The 22377-nt window shown below is 46.0% G+C and overlaps 1 protein-coding gene across 1 annotated transcript in view; it reads left to right on the top strand.

Moving 5' to 3' along the window:
* The window catches only part of LOC147747319 (FRAS1-related extracellular matrix protein 1-like), a 1022199-nt gene that overhangs the window by 547039 nt on the left and 452783 nt on the right, over positions 1–22377 (top strand). The window contains exon 21 of the mRNA XM_086953165.1: positions 6146–6287. Within this exon, the coding sequence (XP_086809291.1) occupies positions 6146–6287 (142 nt within the window). The remainder of the gene's footprint in view (positions 1–6145; positions 6288–22377) is intronic.

Below are 22377 nucleotides of genomic sequence, written 5' to 3'. Positions count from 1 at the left end.
ACGCTTTATTTGCTTTTCAATATCATGTGTGTGCCCCTGAAAGGTCAACCTCAGGCAGCAAGAAATGTAAACAAAATGATCACAACTGTGGAGAAGGCAAGTGCTTTTTTTGTGGAAGCACACAACTTCTGCCCAATCAAAACCTAAACCACTGGCTCGCAACTCCTGGAGATTCTCACGTAATTGCCTGGGGACTGCTGTGCTTTCACGCCAGTCGCCAGACCATAATGACTGTTACAAAATGCACTTGGGCATTATGGATATTAAATAAACACAGCCACATGTTTAATAAACTGCCTTCCTAGCTTCGGAAAGTTTCAATTTTCATGCGATAATGTTCTAAGTGCTATGCACTATCTCCCTCTGAGGCCCTAATTAAGTGCTATGCAATATCTCCCTCTGAGACCCTAATTAAGTGCTATGCACTATCTCCCTCTGAGACCCTAATTAAGTGCTATGCACTATCTCCCTCTGAGACCCTAATTATTACTTAGGCGTAGTGGTAATTACTGTATACAAGGGTAAAAAGCACTTGACTTTTTGAATACTCCAAATACATGTTAAAAAACGCAAGTGCTATTTAGCACATGTGCTAAATAACGTATGTCTATAGTCCATGTGCCCTATTGAACACATGCCCTGTTTAACACAAGTGCTGTTTACCCCATGGCAAAATAACTCATGTGGTAAATAAGACCCAATTAGAAGTATGGGTGGTCATTAAGGACCAGTGGAAAATATCATTTTAAAATACCACCGTCAAAAGTAGGTGGAAAATGTATGAAAGCGAAAGGAATGAATGAAAAGCTGTAAAACAACAGAGCATTTTCATGACAAACACAATAATGCAAAAAAACAGATTTTGAGAGTGTGTGAGATGAAAATATTAGCATATCACACACACCAGCCAGGTCTGACCGACGTTGACATCCAGGGAAAGGTGAAGCTCTCACAGGTTGATTGCAGCAGCCCACACTTCCATTCTACAGTCCACCGAAATAGAAGCAGCACTGTTAGGCCGCTATATCAGGAAAAAGTGTGCTGAAACCGTAAAAGCAAACAATTTCTTTGCAAATGATGTGTGATGTGGATCTGTGTGTACTGACCTAGTGTGTTAGGTGCTGTGTGCAAAACCACATTGTCTCATGTGATGAGAAACAACATTAGTCACACTGTGGCATCACATTACTCTTATGTTACTGGGCAGACTAATCAATCGTTCATTTTCAAGATTGCATTACATTATGATTGCTGTAGTCCAATCTCTATACATATCAGCAGTACCATTAGAAAGTTGTTAGCCCATATGACATATACATGGATCAGTGTGACTATTTGTAACAAACTACATCAGCTACTCTTCACAACAATGATGCTTCTAAGCCAAGTCAACTTTGTACAACCGAATGTACTTCAATAACGATTCTTATGACATTTAACTTTGATTCCTCCGACCTCAAGACCTCCTTTCATGTCTTCCACTCCACACGTGTTGAGCGTGTGCTTGGCAACTCGCTCAAGTACCTAAAATCTCAATGCATAGAACCTGTTATTAATGTTCTCAGCATTACGTCGATATATTGATTTTGGTCATTATCTCCTTCAACAAGCATGTCCTCTTTGTTTTGGTGGCATCTTCAGCATGAGCTGGCACATTAGACAGTTATGGTGCATTGCCACCTATTTGGCTGGGACCTACCACTCAGAATCTGTAAATTTGTACTTCTTTACCTTGTCCGAGTCCATCATGGAAAAGTCTGGTGTTTTTTTCCTTGTGATGACTGAGTGATATCAGAGGTTGGCAGTGGATTCTGTTTGTCTTATTTCATGGTGCTTTGCCCACACAAATTGAGTGGCTGCACAATCTGACCCAGGAAGGAGTTGTTGGTGTACATTTGAGGCATCCTAAGGTCCTTTTGATTGTTGCTCTGACTGTTTCTGTTCTCTAGGGGTTAATTACTGCACTCCAGGAACTTCCAATGCCTGAAAATGGTCACTTTGTAATGTTTTGTGGTTGGGCTATTCATCAGGTGAGATATTTAGCACGTGTGCTAAAAACACATTCGGTATTTACTACCTCCCCTAACTAGTACCTTTGTTATTTTTTAAAACAGATTTTATTCGTCAAATAGCACATATGGAGCAGAGCTCTGTACCCCAGAAACTTCTGCTTCAGAAACAAATATCATCATGACTTTGACTTTTTGTATTAGCAAATCAAGAAAAAATGATGAGCAATACAAATGAAAAACCAACAAAGAAACTGTAACCCTACAAACCCTTCCCCTATCGCACTAAGGTCCACTCCAGAGCAGCACATTAATAGAAAAAGCACCATCGTCAATAAGTGTGGCCCGCCATTACACATAAGACTATGTCATGCACCAACAAAATGGAGATTTAAGCCGGGTCGAGGGGACCTGCCGTAGAGTTGGGCTCCAACTCCAAGCCTCGGTAGTCCGCCCATTGCTTCCAGATTTTAAAATGTTTGAGCGGGCACCCTCGTCCTGTGAAAATGGGAATTTCCAGGCCCATGCAGAAGGCCAGGCCGTTCTTCCATGCGGACACTGAGGACACTGCCGGTGCCCTCCATGCCCTGACAATAACTCTTTAGCCAGAGTGAACCCCAGCAGCATAAGATGGCGTTTGTATATGTTGCCCCCAACCCCGTCCATAACATGTAAGAGTACCAGCTTCGCCAAGCGGAAAAGCTCCCAACCCAACACCTCTGAGAGGCAGGTCTTAACCCCCCCTCCAGAATCGTGCCACGGCAGAGCAGTGCCAGACTGTGTGCATCAGGGTACCCTCCTTCCGTTCGCATCTGAGACACACAGGGGAGGCCACCAAACCCGCCCTCCACATTCTAACCCTGGTGAAGTATACCCGATGAAGGTACTTGAACTGGATAAGGTGCAGATGTACGGCTATAGCAGCCCTCCGTCCAGTCCTCCTCCTCCAGTGGGCCCATATCGCCCTCCCAGGCCTCTCTGAGCTTCTGTAACGTGGGAGAGCTATGGGTAACCAGGGATTGGTAGATTTTAGAGATCTTGTGATCTTGGAGATCTCCCATGAATGCCTTTGTCTCAATCAGGCTAAACTCAGCTAGTGACTCTAAGCCCTCCAGACTAGGGGAGATAGCGTGCCGGAATTGAAGATAGCTATAGAATTGGATTTTTGGCATATTGAAGTCTTTCTGTAAGTCTTGAAAGGACTTCAGGGCCGGCCTCCACAATACGTCACCCAGAGTAGAGATACCAATGCTATCCTAGCCATGAAACCCAGGTAGAGTAGCCAATTATGGCAATCGCCCATTGTTCCAGAAGGGAATCTCCTGCGTCAGTCTATTCCACCATTCCATCCTCCGTAGAGCCTGCCTCCAGATTTGGAATACAACCTTCGTAACTGATGGCAAGGAGTTGCGTAGTGGTGCAGAGTATAGTATCGGGTGCAAAGAGAGTGCAAGGCCATATAGTACGATAAAATGTCAGCGGTCGCCAGCCCCCCACAGTACGTAGATTAAAAGCACGTCCGTAAGGCAACTCTCGCCACTCCACCGGCCCACTAAAACTGTCCCAGGGCTGCATTAACCTGTCGGAACCATCTGGGAGGGATTGGGTAGGGGTGATTTTGCAGATGGTATAGTAAGCGGGGAACGAGACCATTTTGAAGATGGCCAATCTGCCATATACAGGCAATGGCATATGGGACCAAGTCTTCAGATCCTCTTGTACATGTTCCCATATTGGAGCCAAATTTCTGTCCAAAGATGTGGTAGGCGAGTCCGACAGAAACACTCCCAGATATTCCATCCCTCCCAGAAACCACTTGAATGGACGATGCTCAGGAGCCGAGATACACTGTGTCCCCAAGGACCCACAGAGTGGACTTTAGGGGGTTCATATATAATCCAGAAGACTCCCCGAAGATCTGCATGATGCGAAGCAACCTCGGCCCATCCTGTCTACATTGATGGCAAAGAATAGCACATCGTCAGCATACGGAGCAATATCGTCCGACAGTCCATACGCCCGTTCGAAGCCAGTCACTTGTGCATCGATTCTCACCCAGGTGGCCACGGGTTCCATAGCCAATGCGAACAAGTATGGAGACAAGGGGCAACCCTGCCTGGTGCCCCGTTCAATAGAAAACGTGGAGGAGGTAGAGCCAGCTACCCACACAGATGCGGTGAGGTTAGTGAAGAGGAATGTCAGGTAGGGCAGGAAGCGTGGTCCAATATTCAGCCTACGTAAAAGCGCGAATGAGTATACCCAACTGAGGGAATCAAATTCCCTATCCATATCTGCCAGTAACATCGCTGCTTGTTCACTAAAACCCTGGATGGTCGCAAGAGCAACATGCGCTCGATGAATATTGTGACGGGTCGCCCGCTGGGGCATAAAACCAGCCTGGTCAGGATGTACTAGGGAAGTGACGTGGGACCGAAGGCGGTTGGCCAAAGCCATGGCCAGCATCTTGGCCTCCACGTTCAGTAGAGAGATAGGGCAATATGACGCGTGTTGGTCAGGAAGTCTACCAGGCTTGTGGAACACAACCACTTCCGCGTGTCTCCAATCACGAGGCAGACAGCCCCGCTCCCTGGCCTCCTCCACCACCCTAAGATAGTGGGGCCCTAGCTGCAAAAAATATTGTTTACAAAATTCAAATGGAAAACCATTCGGCCCTGGGGCCTTTCCAGCATGTAGGTTTCCTAGGGCGGAAACCAGCTCCTCTGTGAGTGAAAGATCCAGCTCCGCGCTCGCCTCGCTGAACAAAGCCTTAGGCGGTAGGTCATCCAGAAAACAGCCTATCACATCCTCTTGTAAACACTCTCTGGGGGCATATAACTCTGCATACAACGTAGCAAATCTTTCAGCAATTGTAGAGGAATCCGTAAGGAATACCCCATCCGGGCCTACAATACCAGGGAGGGGTCTAGGGGTACAGTATCCCCTGACATAGCCTGAGGAGCAGTTAACTGGAGCACATGTTTGTTATTTACCAACTCCACTAAACGATGATTCCCTGGTGCACAGCAAAAATTCATAATCAGTGTTATTTAAGACATTTAATTTACTGAACCCTGTGGTATCGGTATTTGCCCAATGTGGAAATGTGCTTGTATTTACTCCCAAACTCGTAATTGAGGCCTTAAAGATATAGACGCAGCTTCTACACACATACCTGTGTTTATCTAATTTGTGCTCTGCGCCCGACAGCTTATCAAACCAATAATTGGCATTGTTACTTAAGATGGGCTTGCATATCGTCCAACCATTTAATAGCAGCTGTGGAAGATGTCATTTCCTTGGAGGCTGGTTAGTGTTCTTCAGCCAAGAGGCCAATCTCTTTGCTTTTTTCCTCCTCACACTTTCATCTGTGAAGCCCTGATTTTCAGTTACTTTCTTGATGTGCCTGTCTCTGTTCCTTCCTGACATGACTCATAGGCCCTTCATATGCCTAGTCTCAAACAAATAAAGTTGTGTTTCACATTACTTTACTTCCCCTGCAAAGAAAATCCTTGGTAAGGAGGTTTTTCTTTGTGATGTAAAATGTTGATGAGGGAGTTTTACTTTGACTGTGTTGAAAAACTTTAAGAAGGTGGCGTACATAGTAGCCAGTTACAGCCAGCTGGATATTTCAAGGTTCTCTCTAAAGTAATTTACTTTGACTGTGATGAAACAAGACTGATAATCTGGATTTACAACACACGAAAGTAGTTTAGAAATGTGCATTAAAATGCAGGAATATATATGCACATAATGTGATGCATTACATATATTTTGTATCGACATTTAAAACACATAATACGTAGCATTCAAAGACACATTAGAAAACCTTAGGGACCTAGATGAACAGGGACCTAAAAGTCAAACTCTGGGTTAGAGATCACAATAAGCCATTGAAGTCTAAAACTAGATTAAGGGATAAAAAGCTAAGAATACGTTATCGTTTTTGTACCAACCCCTAAGTATATCAGTGAGGTATGACTACACTAAGACTAATAATGTATGATAAAACTAGGGGCACCCTACACTCTTTTATGAATACTTGGACACGAGCAGTGAAAGCTGAACATTATCCTAATCATAGGAATATATGTACACATGCTTTGTAATTGGTATATGTTGATTATGTTCTACTGCAGGAATGCTGGCCTGGAAGTTGAAGTAGCAGACAACAAGGTCATATCCGGTGTGGCACTGGAAGCAGAAGACCAGGATAATGCAAGACATGAGCTTCTTTACATCATCAGCAATGTTCCTAAATATGGAGATCTGAAACTGAAGGTTTGATTAGTATTTTTATTTTGAAATTTAAAGAACATTTTAAAAGTATAAAGCTAAGTAACCTCTGAATGCTCACTTAAATGATGTATTGGGTATTGAATCATGTCGTTGCCTGCAAAACCTCATTTTAACATCAAAGATGAATGGAAGACAAAAACCGGTTAGTGAATATGTTACACTGAAATAGTAAGCCACAGACAGTTGTTCCTTAAAATAAATTTATCTTTACTAATAGAGCTCACAGAACTTAAGGGTATTATTACTAACCTATATAAAACCTTTTAAATGAATTTGTAATGAACTTTAATTGAACCACAATAAATCTGCTAAATATAAAAATAATACTGAAATATTTAAAGTGGAGAGAAAAAGTGATGTTGTGGGTTGATACAGTTTTAACATATAAATCCAGAAACCCAAGTTTCCACTATAGTCTGACCTAGTGCCAAAGTAGATGTTTGCCTAATCTTTCAAAGGTTCTAAAGTGGGACAGACGTTAAATGAACATTTGCGCATGTATGGCGCCCATGCTTGAGCTTCCCGGCACTTCGGCAGCTGTGGAATCTTGGAGACCTCACACACAGTGAGCCAGTACTGTCCTACTCCTGCTAACTTGACAAGAGCAACAGCAAGCAAGCACAACTTAAACATTGAGCGTGCCCAAAAAAGCACTCGTAAGGCCTTGCAGCTACACGTCCTACATTAATCTTTGGATGTGGTTGAATAGGAACTGCCAATCAAATTAGACCGCCTTAGATTCCCCACAATGGAAAGAATACATTTAAGTCCTGGATGACTTTCAGGTGTTTCCTGGTGCACTCTGTCATGGAACACTCGATGGGTAAAATGTTGTAATGGTTCCAAGCAAGTCAGTTACTTGCTGCAGGTTTGTGTAGTGGACTGTTCTTTCTATGGTAATAGATTGATCTCAACAACCATCTTGTAAGTAAGTACAATTCTTCTATAACATGCTATTGCTAAGGTGTCTTAGCACTACAAGCTCCTGCAAAAAAAAACAGAAGAAGAAATTGGAAATCAGACTACAGAGAGGAAATAGAAAAAAACATGTTTTAATAGTTTTCTAAAGGAAGCTGGGCTGGGATCTCAGAGCAAGAGATATGAGTTTCACAACTTGCAGGCCAGAAAACAGTAGCTCCTCCTTGTCCGTCTTGCTTTCCTAATTCTTGTCTTTCATCTTCATTCAGCACTTCATGTCTCCCTCCAAATAAAAGGAATCATGTTCATATGCCAGCTAAGAAAATCATCTACAGAAGTATTTTGTGCAGGATGTGATCTGAATAACCCTCGGATACTAGAGTCCATGGCCATTTTATAAGATCAGACTAATCTTCCAGACCCTTCCATTCTGACACAAAATATGTTGCTTGGGGTTATAACTGTAATAGCTGAGTCTTCCTTCCAGGTACCATTGTTTTTTACTAGAGGGATAAAGAGACTAAGAGAGACAGACTCCAAACTTTAAGGAACAAGATGAAGACACAAATACATGAAAGGACAAATAACAGAGGGTGGGGCATATATAAATTAACCAGAATGAATATCACATTGTGACACATTTTCCCTAATTTGGACAAGAGATTTATTCTGCCATGCAGTTCTCATGCCATACAGGAAATTGTTGGGTTCTTTTAGTCTGACAGTCACCAGTTCAGATTGGGAATGGGCCCGCTTTTCTCTCTTCCTGTCACTTCTGTGGATTTTGATAGCCTATCCACAATTCATGTTTGTCCATTCTCTAATTCACCCCCATTTCATTTAATTCATGCAATGCTCTTCTGTGGAGAAAATAAACTGGGTTTTAGTCTCTTGAGATCTGACTTAAACACATCCCCCTTCCTGACATTTGGAACTTTAACTCCATGAATTTGGTCAGTGTTTTTGTACGTGGTTTGATCGGAATAGACTGCTGTTCATGAAACGTTCTGTCTCAACCCATGTAGGTAGGCCACCACTCAACCATAAGGAAGCCATGTTTGTCCCAATTTATTGACCCTTGACATAAACAAATGGCGACATCCCTTTAATACTGCTGGGGGTGGAATGGTGTGACTACACCTTGTCCTTCTACCTGCACTCTGAACATGTTAACTTTTGGATACATTCTTTTATTATCCAGTTCATTCTTTGGAGTAATATGTTTGCTCTGGGACAATAAAAAGTGTCCTAAAAGAACAAAAATATATCTTACACAAGAACTCTTTACCACATTAGATGTGAATTGTATCATGTTGTATTTGATGACAATTTCAGAAATTCCGTCATCGAGGAAAGGATCGCTTAGGAAATTAATGAGTACATTGGTGTGAATGTTCTGCACAATCTTGGTAATTATCCATTCTCAGTGGTAGTCTACCAATACCAGGATGATGTTGTCCTGACGTCAAACTTGGTAATGTGAACTATGATTTCCAAAGTCAATTTAATCAAGTTTTGTCAGGTACCTTGACTGGTGAGTGAGGAGATTTCCTTATAACTTTTTCCTTGTCACTGGAGTCACAACTGACTGAGATTGTTCACACTTTGCTCCACTTACAAGTCCATTCCGGGCCACTAACATTAAGATATCATTTTGTTTTCTGTCCAAGTATTCTGCAAACTGTCTTTGTGGGCAAGTTCAATAGTTATCTCCCATAACAATATTGGTGGAATTACTTTGGTTCAACTGCAAATCTTACTATCAAGGACACTCAATTAGTTTCTGACTTAACTAAGGAACAGGTAATTTCGAACACTTCTTCTCCTTAATTTCCACCTATGGTTTGTCTCCTATTATGCTCTCATTCCAGTCAAGTTAACATACGTTCATCGCATAGCTCTTCTTCCTCTTCAGCTTTAACCAATGGCATCCTGCTTAGGCAATAAACAACCAGATTCTACTGGCCTGGTAAATAATTAATTTTGAAATGTTAACTTTTTAGCCCCAAAAGCCATTGGGCAATTCTAGGGAACTGTCTGCTCGGATCCAGTGCTAGTAGGTAAAGGTATGAATAATGGGGTTTATGGTTAGTTCTCAGTACAAAAGGGTGGCCTCAAACAAAGAATTCAAAGTGCCAGATAGCTGTAGCAGGCTCAAGCTTCACGATCCACAATAGATTCAGTTATATTTGGGTCCCCTGAGGGATCAGGAACAAAATGCTGCAATATATTTTTAAACCCAACAACTTTCATCAGAGTAGCTCAAAAACCTTTGGTGCTAGCATCAATGGTCAAGATGGTGCACCTATTTGCATCAATATTTCTCAACGATGTAGCTTTCAAGATAGTGCTGTTTATTCATGCAAATGGCTTGTGGCAATCCTGATATCAGTCAAAATGGAACACTTTCATTAGAAGCATATACAATGCCAGCCTTGTCTACAGCATTTTTAACTAAGTATGCTATATTTGTTCTAGGATTAGGAATGATTTGATGTCCTTTTTGTTGAATGGTTCAGGGCCCTTTTTCATCCCTTTTTGTAAGGTCAATATAGTGTTTAATTCTATCCTTCAAAAGAGTATGTCCCAAGTAAATGACAAACCTGTTTCCAATTTGACATTTTTCTATTTTATTCGTTAGCTCATCCACTTTCAGTCCTTTCAAAACTTCGCTTAGGAATAAATCATTACTCTAATCTGATGACGTGTAAACTAAGTTATCATCTAGGAAATAGAATATATTTGAGTCCAGTCCAAGATGGTATACTGATGAACAATTAAGAATAGTAAAACAGCTGGACCCTCTCACCATACTGAGTTATTTATGGATTCTGGAGAGGGATGCCTGTATAACCATGTACTAGAGTTGAGATCCATTATATCTACACAAAGGTGGGTATCCTTTCCAACCATTTTGTTGACTGAAATATTAGGATTTAATCATTTTAAATTTTCAGTGGGTTCAGTTACAACTTGGTCAATAGGCTCATTCAATTCCACTTTAAGATGGGGAAATTAGTTGTACTTAATCGACTACAGAGATAACATTTATCTTCTGACTAATTTGATGGCAAAAATAGATAAGTAAACTCAGTTGTTTGTGAGTACCCGAGGGAAGTCTCTGAAACATCTTCCTCACTAAAAAATGTTTCTACTTTAAGGACTGGGCATCAAGCTTCATTCCATTAATTTTGGTGTCACCAACCCAGGTCTCTCCAACCAGTCCAATCTTGAGCTAAGCTGGCAGCCTTGGGGCAAAAAGGTGAAGAATTGTCGTATTTAACTCTTAAATAAAAGTCCTTGTCCACTCAGTATTGGAGTGTGAAAACAAAATAATGTTTCTGAATGTTTTTAAATGGGAGAAAATTCAACTGACAAGTTACCCTAATGATTAACTCTTCATTTTAATTTACTCCCATTTCAAAGTGTTGCATTTACAAGAAGCAGGCTTTTTTCTTCCAGTGACCAGTAGACACTGTTACAACAAAAGAAGTGTGAAAAAGTAAAGAAAAAGTCAAGCTTCAACGTGCTCAGTGTGGTATATTGTGAGGCTGGCGATCGGATATCTAATCCGTATGCCCGACTGTACCATCCCAATTGAGGAATAATGGGAACTGAACAGGACTACAAATATTCCAAAGATAAAAACGAGCTAGACATCCACTGGCTACCCTAATTTATTATGTGCTATGGGTCTGCTCACATTAAAATCAAGACACACTGTTGCCAACTATCTATTTCATTGCGAGAGATGAATTTGCGTCAATTTCTTCAAGGCAAGGGTCAGTTCTCGCCACACTGCAGCGTTTTTAATATATGTTTTACCTGGAGGAGACACAGACAATACAACACAACATAACTCACTCAGCACAGTGCATAAAAACAACAGTCAGTGTAGGGCCCATTTTCTTCCCATATGTAAAAATACCGGGTTGTTTCCCCTTCTGGGCATACCTGCAACCCCCTCTTTTGCAAATGTGTGTGTGTCCACACTCACAGAGTCTGTCACCACAGCTGCTTAACGTCAGCCTGTGAAACAATACAGAAATGAATTACTAGCCCATATTATATCAAATCTCTCATTCGATTTTTTAATGTATATATTCTGCAGACCCCTGCTCCAACCTAATATGTTTGACCCTTGCTTGGCAATGTACATTTTCATACTGTTGAGCTTCCTTTAATGGAAATCCTTTATCATGCGATCAAGGGGAATTGGATATTTGTTATCTTAATCAGCGTAAATAGTGAACATGAATCTGTGAAAACCCTGATTACCTAGGGTAATATCACATCTAAGTAGCTTTAAATTGGAACTTTCATTCTTAATCTGAAAAAAAAACATTTCCTGTTGCGATCTTTCATGCATTCAACAAGAATTACATGTTTACAACCTACAGCTCTACACACTCTGATACTGGCGACCCTTATGGGGCAGTACGTGCTGTTCCTATTCAGAGCAGGTCGCATCACAATGGTGCAGTAGAAAAAATGTCACCAACCTCTAGGCCATAGAGGGGCTCAGAACGAGAGATACCAGCCCATTGTTTTGCCTTTCTCATTGTCTCTTCAGACACGTCCAACTGCTGTGTTAAAATCTGGTTTTCGATGTCAACATTATCGGCGCCATCTTGTCCCTTTTTAGGCCCCTTCGTGCGCGTGAGTGGCAGCCATTTTTTTGAAAGCCATGGTCCCTCTGCCCGTTGCCGGTAGCCAGCTCGTCCCTTCTCTCTCTCTCTCTCTCTCTCTCTCTCTCTGATCTCGCAAGCATCCCCCCACGCGCTGACAGCCCCTGCTCTCTCATACCTGAACCATAAACCTCCCCACCGGCACGACTCTGCCTCGGAAACACATTCCGCTCCCGGCTAACACCTCCCCGCCCTTCGATGAACCCCTTTTCTCTGTGCCCAATTGTCCTGCCCGTTCCCAGGCCACCACCTGGCCCTGCGGATGCCATTTACTGCCCCCCCCCTTTTTACAGTAAGCAGCCGCCCCGATTCAAAGGACCTCCGGCTGATCAAGACCCTCCCCACCCCATGAGATCCGATCAGACACACACATTCCGGGAATCGACGGAATGTCCTGCTGTGCGATAGTCATCACCTACTGTGACCGGGGTGGGGACTTCTACTGTAAATGTGTGGGAACGGGCTTGAAGCGGGGATTCCTAGGATGTCTTTCCGTATATCAAAGTGTTGACAAGAATGTGTTCCATGTAATAAAGCAATAAACCTGTGTGTAAGAGGCCAGGCCGCAAGGATGCGTTTAGAGCACCTCGAGAAGATACCCTGTTGTCTGATTTGACGTGTTCTGCTCCGTCGGAATAAACTTCTGTTTCCTGCCTTCCAGTCTCCAGCGCCTGCCTCTTTGTTTGATAATTTCGAGTGGTATGAGAGGCGACTAACGCCGGGCAAAGTAACTGAAAGGTTCTTGGTTGAAATCGGACCGAGTTTTCCACAATTGGCGTCCCAAACGTGGGGCCCATCAGCGACACGTGGATCCAGTGGGAGAGGTCCTGACGACAGAGTGAACGACTGCAACGATCGGGAGAGCTCCTGTCAGATAGACCCTCGTCTGACAGCCGATCATCCGAACTTCACTGGTTCCGAACAGACCTCTCTCGAGTGATCTACGGTCCTGACTGGGAACCATCAGGAGTGCCACGACAGAAGATAGAGGACGATCGGGCCCTGGATTCGGAAGACAAGAAACTGTCCATTCGGTCCGGGTAAGGTCGTGTAACACTACAAACTATGAAATATTTGATTGATTGATTGGAAAATACTAGTATTACGCTTCGAATTGTTGGTTCTTTTTGGAGATTCTCTGTCTACAAACGGGGAAGAACCAAAGTATTCTATCCTCCTTTGCAGATAGTGAAGGATAGGTAACGCAGGCCTTTGCCCCCGTTGTAATCCGTCGTGCCTATCTTTCTCCCCCACTGATTGATTGTTTGCCCGAACAATTGTTTGTTCGAGGTTTGTTCTCTCGAGAATTCTCTGTCTACAAACGGGGAAGAACCAAAGTATTCTATCCTCCTTTGCAGATAGTGAAGGGTAGGTAACGCAGGCCTTTGCCCCCGTTGTAACCCGTCGTGCCTATTTCTTTCTCGCCACTGATTGTTTGGTTGTACGGACATTGATTGTTCGATATTAGTTCTTTTTTGAGGTATTCTCTGCTTACAAATAACGTGGAATAGGGATATTCTGTCTAGTCTTTGTAAGCAGTGATAAGATAGGTAGTGCAGACTTTTGTCCCCGTTGTAACCCGTCATGCCCATCTTCTCCCCACTGATTGGTAGTTGGTTCAGCCCGGACCGCTTATTAGAGATGAACCATCCGGCTCCACTGGAAGGCACCCCTAATAAGGACATGTGCACTAAGCATGGACTAGTCGCTATAGCTTATAGTAGGCTGTGGCATAAATACACCAGAAAGGATCAAGAAAGTCAGTGGCCACTGATAGGATCCTTCGATGAAGATAAAATAAACACGTTAGAAAAAGCCCTTTGTAACAATAAGACGACGCCCACTATGCTTGATAGCTTTGGCATGTGGCGTAAAGAAACAGAACAACACAAGAAAAGAAACGAGATTAGATTAGAGAAAGAACTACGGAAAGCAGCTCACCTAGCCGCTAGAAAACTAGAAGAAGAGATTAAGGAGAGAGAGGAAGCCAAACAGAAACAAGGATCCGAAACATCGAGTCAGTGTCCTGTTAGAACACCCTCTACGCTCTACCCTGAATTACCCTCGAAACAGCGAGCTAACGATGATCTTTTATTAGGACCTCCGATCATCTATATGCCCCCTCCATATGCCCCCTCCCAACCTTTAGCGCAGCACCCGCCACCCCCAAGCACAGGCGAGGGTAGTGCCAGGGCCTCGGTCCCCATGGCCTCCACACCGGCCGAACCCCTTGTACTAGATATAACACAACCAACAATGTTAGATGACCCTGAGGCCCAAAAGGCGGATTCCACGATAACGAACAGGTTGAGCAAAGATGAGCGAGCAGGGATTGACAAAGTAGTAAGGACACTAGTAGAACGGAGGGAGAGCGAGGAGTACATCATGGATATGTTCAACTCATATGCGGGGAGCCACAGACGACACTTTGTTGTACGATTATGTTATCATGCCCTGAATGCGTATGAGGACCAATATCGAGACAAGGGTCCCGAGAGCCTAACGACTCTATACAGAAAGGTCGATATCGGGGATGAGGGCGAGTGTGACGTGACGGACCTCCTTGCGCGTACACTTGAGGTTTTCCGCCACCTCACTGAACAAGGGCTGGAAGCTAAACCTACGACCTCTGTAGCGACCGAACCACGAGTAGAACAAGCTGGCACCTTGATGCCGATAAGAGAGGCTGCTCCCTAATCGGTCCCCCCACGAGGTCAGAGAACAAGCGACGACATTAACCACCAAGATGCCAAAGGGAGGGTGGTGTACAACTGGGTCTACCAACCATGGGATCGGCAAGATATTCTGACATTTCGAAAATCTCTGCCCGATTTACGTAAAAACCCCACTGCCTTCTATACTGAACTAGGTACAGCCTTAGGTTCAACGATTATGACGCTAGCTGACATCGACTTGTTTTTCGGGTTATGCCTGCCAGCCGATGTGTGGAAGCAAATCCGGAAAGTCGACCACCTTGAGCTGTTCGGACATACCCGGTCACAACTCAATGGCATAGATAGACAACGAGTGCCTGGACAGAAGCCTTTGAAATCCATTTTAGAACTCCCAGACAAAATTGTACAGAAACTGAAAACTCTGATCCCAGAAAAGAAGGTAGGCTGGTCGATAGTTACGGCCTGTCGCCAGAAACCCCAGGAAGACGTATCAGAATACTTCTCCCGGTTTGAAACAGTGTTCTCCGATTACAGCGGCCAGGACATGACCACTGCAACCGGACACCACCTGTTTGTTCAGAATTATGTCAAAGGTCTGACCCAAGAAGTTTCTCAGAAACTACAGGCCAGCGAGAGTAGTTGGGCAGCCTCCAAACCCGCGGCTATCCTCCAGATGGCCCAATACTATGAGCATCAGAAAAACGAAAATGATAGGGCGACTGAAAGAAAGAAAAAGGACTTGAAGGAGAGGGTAATGATTGCACAGTTGCAAGGGGTGACCGTAGGTCGAGAGCCATACAAAGGGAATTACCAGACGAATACCCCTAGGAATCCACCCCCTAAGGACCGTGCTCCCGCACCCTATGTCGGACGTAGAGATATTAGCTAAGACCAGTGTGCATTCTGCAAGGGATTCGGCCACTGGAACTCCCAGTGTCCGGTTTTGCTGGAGATGAATATGATTAGGGACGCCCGAGACGTAGCGGGTGGCCCGAAAAATAGAGGACAGGGACGAGGGTCCACAAATGACACGAATAACGACAGATCAGGCAGACCGAATACATTTGACTGCCCCCGACAGAACCAGTACCAACAGTCTGACCACGACGACACTCACGACTTCGCATAGGACTGCCTAGGGCAAGGGAGGGATCAAGTCGAGCTCCATGTTGACCAGCAAGGTCCTTATGTCACCGCTAAGGTCTTGGGTACGAAGTCTCCATTTCTGGTAGACACTGGCGCAACACGTAGTGCGTTATCTAAACAACTGATTCCGAGGGCACCCTTGTCTGGCTCACTCGTAACTTCGATAGGCTTCGATGGAACGCCCTCCACTAACCCTTTGTCTACACCGATCTCCTTTGACCTAGAAAATAACCTTACTGACACGACGTTTTTGCTTTCCTCCAACACCCCTGACGCCATTATGGGACTTGACTTACTGAAACATTTCCGAGCTACTATTAGATGCTCGCTAGATGGAGTTCGAGTCTTTTTGTATGATAACCCGGCTCTTCTCAGACTTTGTCCTCCTCGGCACATGTTTTCCATTTCCGATGCTGACTTGTCCCTACTTGACACCCTACCCCCATATCTGTGGGCCAAGACCGACTCGGATGTAGGGCGCATGATGATTGACCCAGTACACATAACTGTTCGGCAGGATGCGATACTCCCAAAGCTTCCACAATATCGGATATCGCCCGAGGGCAAGAAGGCATTGGTAAAGATTATTCAGTCCCTGGTAGACGCAGGAGTGGTAGAGGAAGTGGTTAGCAATATTTGCAACAGCCCAATTCTGCCCATCATAAAGAAGCAAGGAGAGGGAGATGAGAAAGCGTACCGCTTCATCATCGACCTACGAGAGGTCAACAAGGTGGTGGTACCCCAGTACCCCGTAGTTTCTGACATCACCACTATTCTGACTCTGATCCCTTCGACTGCCACTACCTTTACTGTTATTGACCTCAAAAATGCCTTTTTCTCCATTCCCATCCACCCAGACAGCCGATACCTCTTCGGCTTCACCTTAAAAGCCCGCTCATATAGATTTTGTCGAGCACCCCAGGGCTACACTGAAAGTCCCAGCATCTATAGCCAGGCCCTAAAGAGACAGCTGGACGCAGTCCAACTACCGGATGGAGTGGTGTTGATACAGTATGTCGATGATATCCTTTTAGCGGCCGATACCACCCCACTTGCAGTCACAGCCACCATCCAACTCCTGCACTTCCTCGCGGAAAATGGCCACAAGGTCTCCAAAAAGAAGTTGCAATTCTGCCAGCCCCAGGTCACTTACCTAGGCCACCTTTTGTCCAAAGACGGAAGGAAACTCACACCCGATCGAATTCAGACCATTCTCGAAATTCCCGTCCCGCAAACACAGAAACAAGTCCGCTCCCTACTAGGCCTCACCTCCTTCTGTCGGCAGTGGTTGCCAAACTTCAGCCTCATTGTGAAACCACTGCTTTCCCTGCTAGCTAAAGATGTCCCCTTCCCACTCCCTTGGACCCCTGAATGCCAATCCTCCTTCAAGGAACTCCGAGATGCCCTCTGTTCAGCCCCGGTCCTAGGAACCCCTGACTACACGAAGCCCTTTTCCCTCTACACTCACGAGAGGGAGGGATGCGCTTTATCAGTCCTGACTCAGTCCATCGGCCCCAAGCAACGTCTATGCGCCTACTTCTCTGCCACTCTTGACCCCGTAGCCAGAGCTTTGCCTGCCTGCCTTTGAGCTGTAGCTGCCGCTGCTGTCTCTATTCGACAGAGTGAGGGGATTGTACTATCAAACCCCCTCACGGTATTAGTACCCCATGCAGTTGACACCCTTCTGAACCAGACCAAGACACAACACCTGACTAGTACGCGACTGACTGGGTACGAATTGACGCTGCTAGCACCCCACGTCACCCTGAAAAGATGCACCACACTGAACCCAGCGACTTTGTTACCCCTGCCAGAGAACGATCCCAATACGCCCCCGTACATGACTGTGTGACCCTCACGGACGAACAGACTAGGAGTAGGGTCGACCTCAGAGACACAGCCTTCCCAGACCCCGACGGAGAGTTGTGGGTGGACGGTTCTTGCATCAAACTCCCCGATGGCACCACCTCAGCTGCTTATGCAGTTACCACAGCCCAAACTGTAGTAGAAACCGCACGCATCACACAACGATCTGCACAGGCAGCAGAACTGATTGCCCTCACACGAGCATGCATCTTAGCAACAGGAACCACGGCAAACATCTACACCGACAGCCAGTACGCCTTCGGGGTAGTTCACCATTTTGGGCTCCTTTGGAGGGAGAGGGGATTCCTGACTTCGCATGGTACACCCATCTTACACGGAGATCTAGTCTCCGCCCTGATCGAAGCCGTCCTCCTTCCCAAACGACTTGCAGTCATCAAATGCCAGGCACACAAGAAAGTGGCAGACATCATTGGACAGGGAAATGCACTAGCCGACATCACTGCTCGAGCCACAGCTGAGAATAGGACGACCACACGCATGTACGTGACTAGGTCACAAGTAGAAAAATGAACGGACGCTAGGGACACTATTAGGGAAATCCAAATGGCCAGCTCACAACACGAATTGACTGAATGGGCATGGGTGGGACTGAAAGATGATGAAGGCAGCTGGTGGACAAGGGACACAAACAAGTGGTTGCTACCCGATTCATACCTGATCCCCATATTGACCATGGCACACTCCCCTGCACACATAGGATCAGCCCCCATGACTGAGCTTGTCTCCACAGTTTGGCACAATGACAAGATCGCAGACTCCGCCAAACGTCTGGTCCAGCAATGTTTGATATGCCTACAACACAACACTGGGAAAGGGACTATAGTACCCTGGGGAGGGTTTGGGGTTCCCAATCACCCGTTTGAAGTCCTGCAGATGGACTACATCCAGCTAGATAGATGCCAAGGCCTGAAGTATGTACTAGTTGTGGTGTGCGCATTTAGCAAGTGGGTGGAAGCCTATCCAACCCGTGACAACACTGCCATGGTCACCGCAAAGGTGCTACTAAAGGAATTCTTCCCTCGTTACGGCCTTTGTCGAATTTTGTGGAGCGACAATGGCCCCCACTTCGTAGCCGAAGTTATCCAACTCATCTTGAAGGGGTTGGGTGTAAAACAAAAGTTCCACGCAGTCTTCCACCCCCAATCTGCTGGACTAGTTGAATGACATAATGCCACACTGAAACTCAAACTGGCCAAAATAGTGGCTACCACAGGACTGAAATGGCCAGACGCACTCCCACTGGCATTAAGCTCAACTACATTGCTCTCAATGCGTTCCACCCCCACCAAACACCACTTGACACCTTACGAGGTTGTGTTCGCCGGCCTATGAATATCTGGTCGGCACCAAAACCGACATCCATTCATGACGTCCCGGACGTCCTAATGTCTGATTACTTATGCCAGTTGACTAAGACACTGTCTGTTATCCACCAACAGGTGCTGCATGCCATCCCTGACACTTCCAGGGGTCCCGGACACACCATCCAACCTGGGGATTTCGTTCTGATCCGGAATTTCAAGCGTGCCAAGAGTCTGGAACCCCGGTGGACGGGCCCCTGGCAAGTCCTCATCACCACCCGAACAGCACTTCTAGTGGAGGGAAAACGCAACTGGGTGCATGCGCACCACTGCAAGCGGATCTCCTCGACTCTGACGACGACCGAAGACGTGACCACCCAGGAAGAGCTCCTGAACAAAGTCCGACCATCACTGAACTGCTATCCAGACACAGAGACACTCGAACTGGCAAAGTTCCCGATCCCACTGTGCCATCCAGAGAAGGGTATAACCTGCGACGAAAGGAGGGAGCTTCGGCTAAGCAGACCACTGACTAAGTCATAATTCTAAGAACGGTGGCCTAACGCTTCTAAGGCTGTCAGGAGAGAAAGCCAGACGAAGTTGTGGTTCTGCCCGCTACCGAGCCCCTTGAAGATGATGGAAGCGCCCGATAAGAAGATGATGGAAGCAACCGGACATCCGAAGATTCACTACCGAAACCCAAAGACTGACAAAATCCACAGTTCAAAGACTATTGCCCTTTTTATCGCTCTTCTCGTTTGCCTCCTCCTTTTGACCACCCTCTGGATCGTGGAAGAGAACGCACCAGTCCACGAGACATTCCTGACCACTGCTCAGCCGACCACAATGAAAGAACATTACCTGATCTCTCTTTCCCCCCGCTCAGAGAGAGACGAAAAGAATTCTGGAACAACTCCTTCGTGCAACTGCTGCACCAGCACAATCTCGCTACCAATGCCACCAACTGCTGGATCTGTGGGTTGCTACCCCACGCCACCGGACACTCTATCCCTTTCATTCCCTCGCCTTTCTCTGTCCACAGTTCATGTCTCGCGTGGCTGATCCTCCTGCAAGAAAGCTACAGGGATAACGCCACTTCCAGTAAGACAATAGCACGTTTCTATGATGGAGTCTGGCAGAACAAAACAGAGAAGAATGCTACCCCCTTCTGCCCTCTGACATCTGATGACTATTCATCTGGACATACCCGTCAAAGAACGGATTGAAATGCAGGTATTTAACAATCCGACCAGACCCACTTTCTCCTACCTCCGGAAACGAACAGCTGCCACCCTGACTGTGGCCCTATCTGTCATCAACGTCACAGGCCTTATGTGCATCGAAGGACTTGGGACACAGCTGGTAGGCCGCAGCGCTTGCCACATCATCAGAACCTTGGACTCCATTGATCCGCCCTCTTTCGTCTCCTCACCAAACATGTACTTTGTTTGTGGTACAAAGGCCTACACCTGGCTCCCCAAAGGCTGGGGGGGCACCTGTTATATTGCCTTCGTCCTTCCTCCAACCTATGTGGCTCCAGCGAACCATCACAGACACAAACGAGCCAAGGACATTGAACAAGCCGACTCCACTGGAGCACAGTTCCTCGATGCAATGAAGGGACTTGTTCCACTCTGGGGTCCGATGGCGAACAGCCGTGCCATCCGACATTTCACTCAGGCAGTTGAAACGACAATGAACATCACCGCTGGCATCCTCACGAACAACACAGCCGAGCTTCAGGCGGTCCGCTTGGTGGCTCTTCAGAACCGCCTTGTTCTAGATGTGGTTCTAGCAGATCGCGGAGGAGCCTGCCGCATCATTGGGTCCAGCTGCTGCACCTATATACCGGACAATTCACCCTCGGTGTACAAAGCCATCGAACATCTCCACAGACTTTCCTCAGAAGTTCACCAGGAACAAGAAGAATGGTCACTTGGTGGATGGTTCTGGAATACTGTAAAGAACTGGGGGTGGAGATTATTTACAATCGTACTGATACCTATTGTTGTGATATGTGGGTTCTGCCTAGGGATCCAATGCCTGCCACCTTTGTGTTCGCTATGCGCAAACTGTATCTGCCCTAAGACTCTAGACTTTGAAAGGGAACGCATGAGAGCATTGTACGATGTTGAGGTTAAGGATTTGATGAAGATTGATATCGACTAGACAAAATGGCTAGATATGTTGAAAAGGGAGGACTGTTAAAATCTGGTTTTCGATATCAACATTATCGGCGCCGAACTTGTCCCTTTTTAGGCCCCTTCGTGCGCGTGAGTGGCAGCCATTTTTTTGAAAGCCATGGTCCCTCTGCACGTTGCCGGTAGCCAGCGCGTCCCTTCTCTCTCTCTCTCTCTCTCTGATCTCGCAAGCATCCCCCCGCGCGCTGACAGCCCCCGCTCTCTCATACCTGAACCATAAACCTCCCCACGGCATGACTCTGCCTCGGAAACACATTCCGCTCCCGGCTAACACCTCCCCGCCCTTCGATGAACCCCTTTTCTCTGTGCCCAATTGTCCTGCCCGTTCCCAGGCCGCCACCTGGCCCTGCGGATGCCATTTACTGCCCCCCCCCTTTTTACAGTAAGCAGCCGCCCCGATTCAAAGGACCTCCGGCTGATCAAGACCCTCCCCACCCCATGAGATCCGATCAGACACACACATTCCGGGAATCGACGGAATGTCCTGCTGTGCGATAGTCATCACCTACTGTGACCGGGGTGGGGACTTCTACTGTAAATGTGTGGGAACGGGCTTGAAGCGGGGATTCCTAGGATGTCTTTCCGTATATCAAAGTGTTGACAAGAATGTGTTCCATGTAATAAAGCAATAAACCTGTGTATAAGAGGCCAGGCCGCAAGGATGCGTTTAGAGCACCTCGAGAAGATACCCTGTTGTCTGATTTGACGTGTTCTGCTCCGTCGGAATAAACTTCTGTTTCCTGCCTTCCAGTCTCCAGCGCCTGCCTCTTTGTTTGATAATTTCGAGTGGTATGAGAGGCGACTAACGCCGGGCAAAGTAACTGAAAGGTTCTTGGTTGAAATCGGACCGAGTTTTCCACAGCTGCTGCTCACATTTTTCTAGTAAACAACGTTGTTTATCTGTCTGCCTTTCTGAGGAGGTTTAATGTTAGCATGTTAACCATGAGATGCTCCCATCTGCATTTGAAAGGCAATCGATAGTTAAACAGCCCAGAGGGTGAAGGCACAATGATAGGGGAAAAAATCCGTGAGTGCCTTAGGGCTGTTTTCAACTGGTTCCAACTGAACAGCCTCAAGTGTAACTCGGATAAATCCGAAATACTTTCATTTGGATGTCCATCGGATCCGGACTGGCATGGTTGGTGGCCTGCCGACATGTTCCCTCCAGCTCAGTCTTCTGAGTTGGCTAAGAACCTGGGAATTAAGATTGACAACGGGCTTACGCTCAAATCCCAGGTGTCGACCCTCACAGGAAC

Source organism: Lissotriton vulgaris, chromosome 1_1 (genome assembly GCF_964263255.1).
Source record: "Lissotriton vulgaris chromosome 1_1, aLisVul1.2, whole genome shotgun sequence".
Classification (NCBI taxonomy): domain Eukaryota; kingdom Metazoa; phylum Chordata; class Amphibia; order Caudata; family Salamandridae; genus Lissotriton; species Lissotriton vulgaris.
The sequence above is the reverse complement of the archived record's forward strand: the minus strand, read 5'-3'. Positions and strand labels throughout refer to the sequence as shown.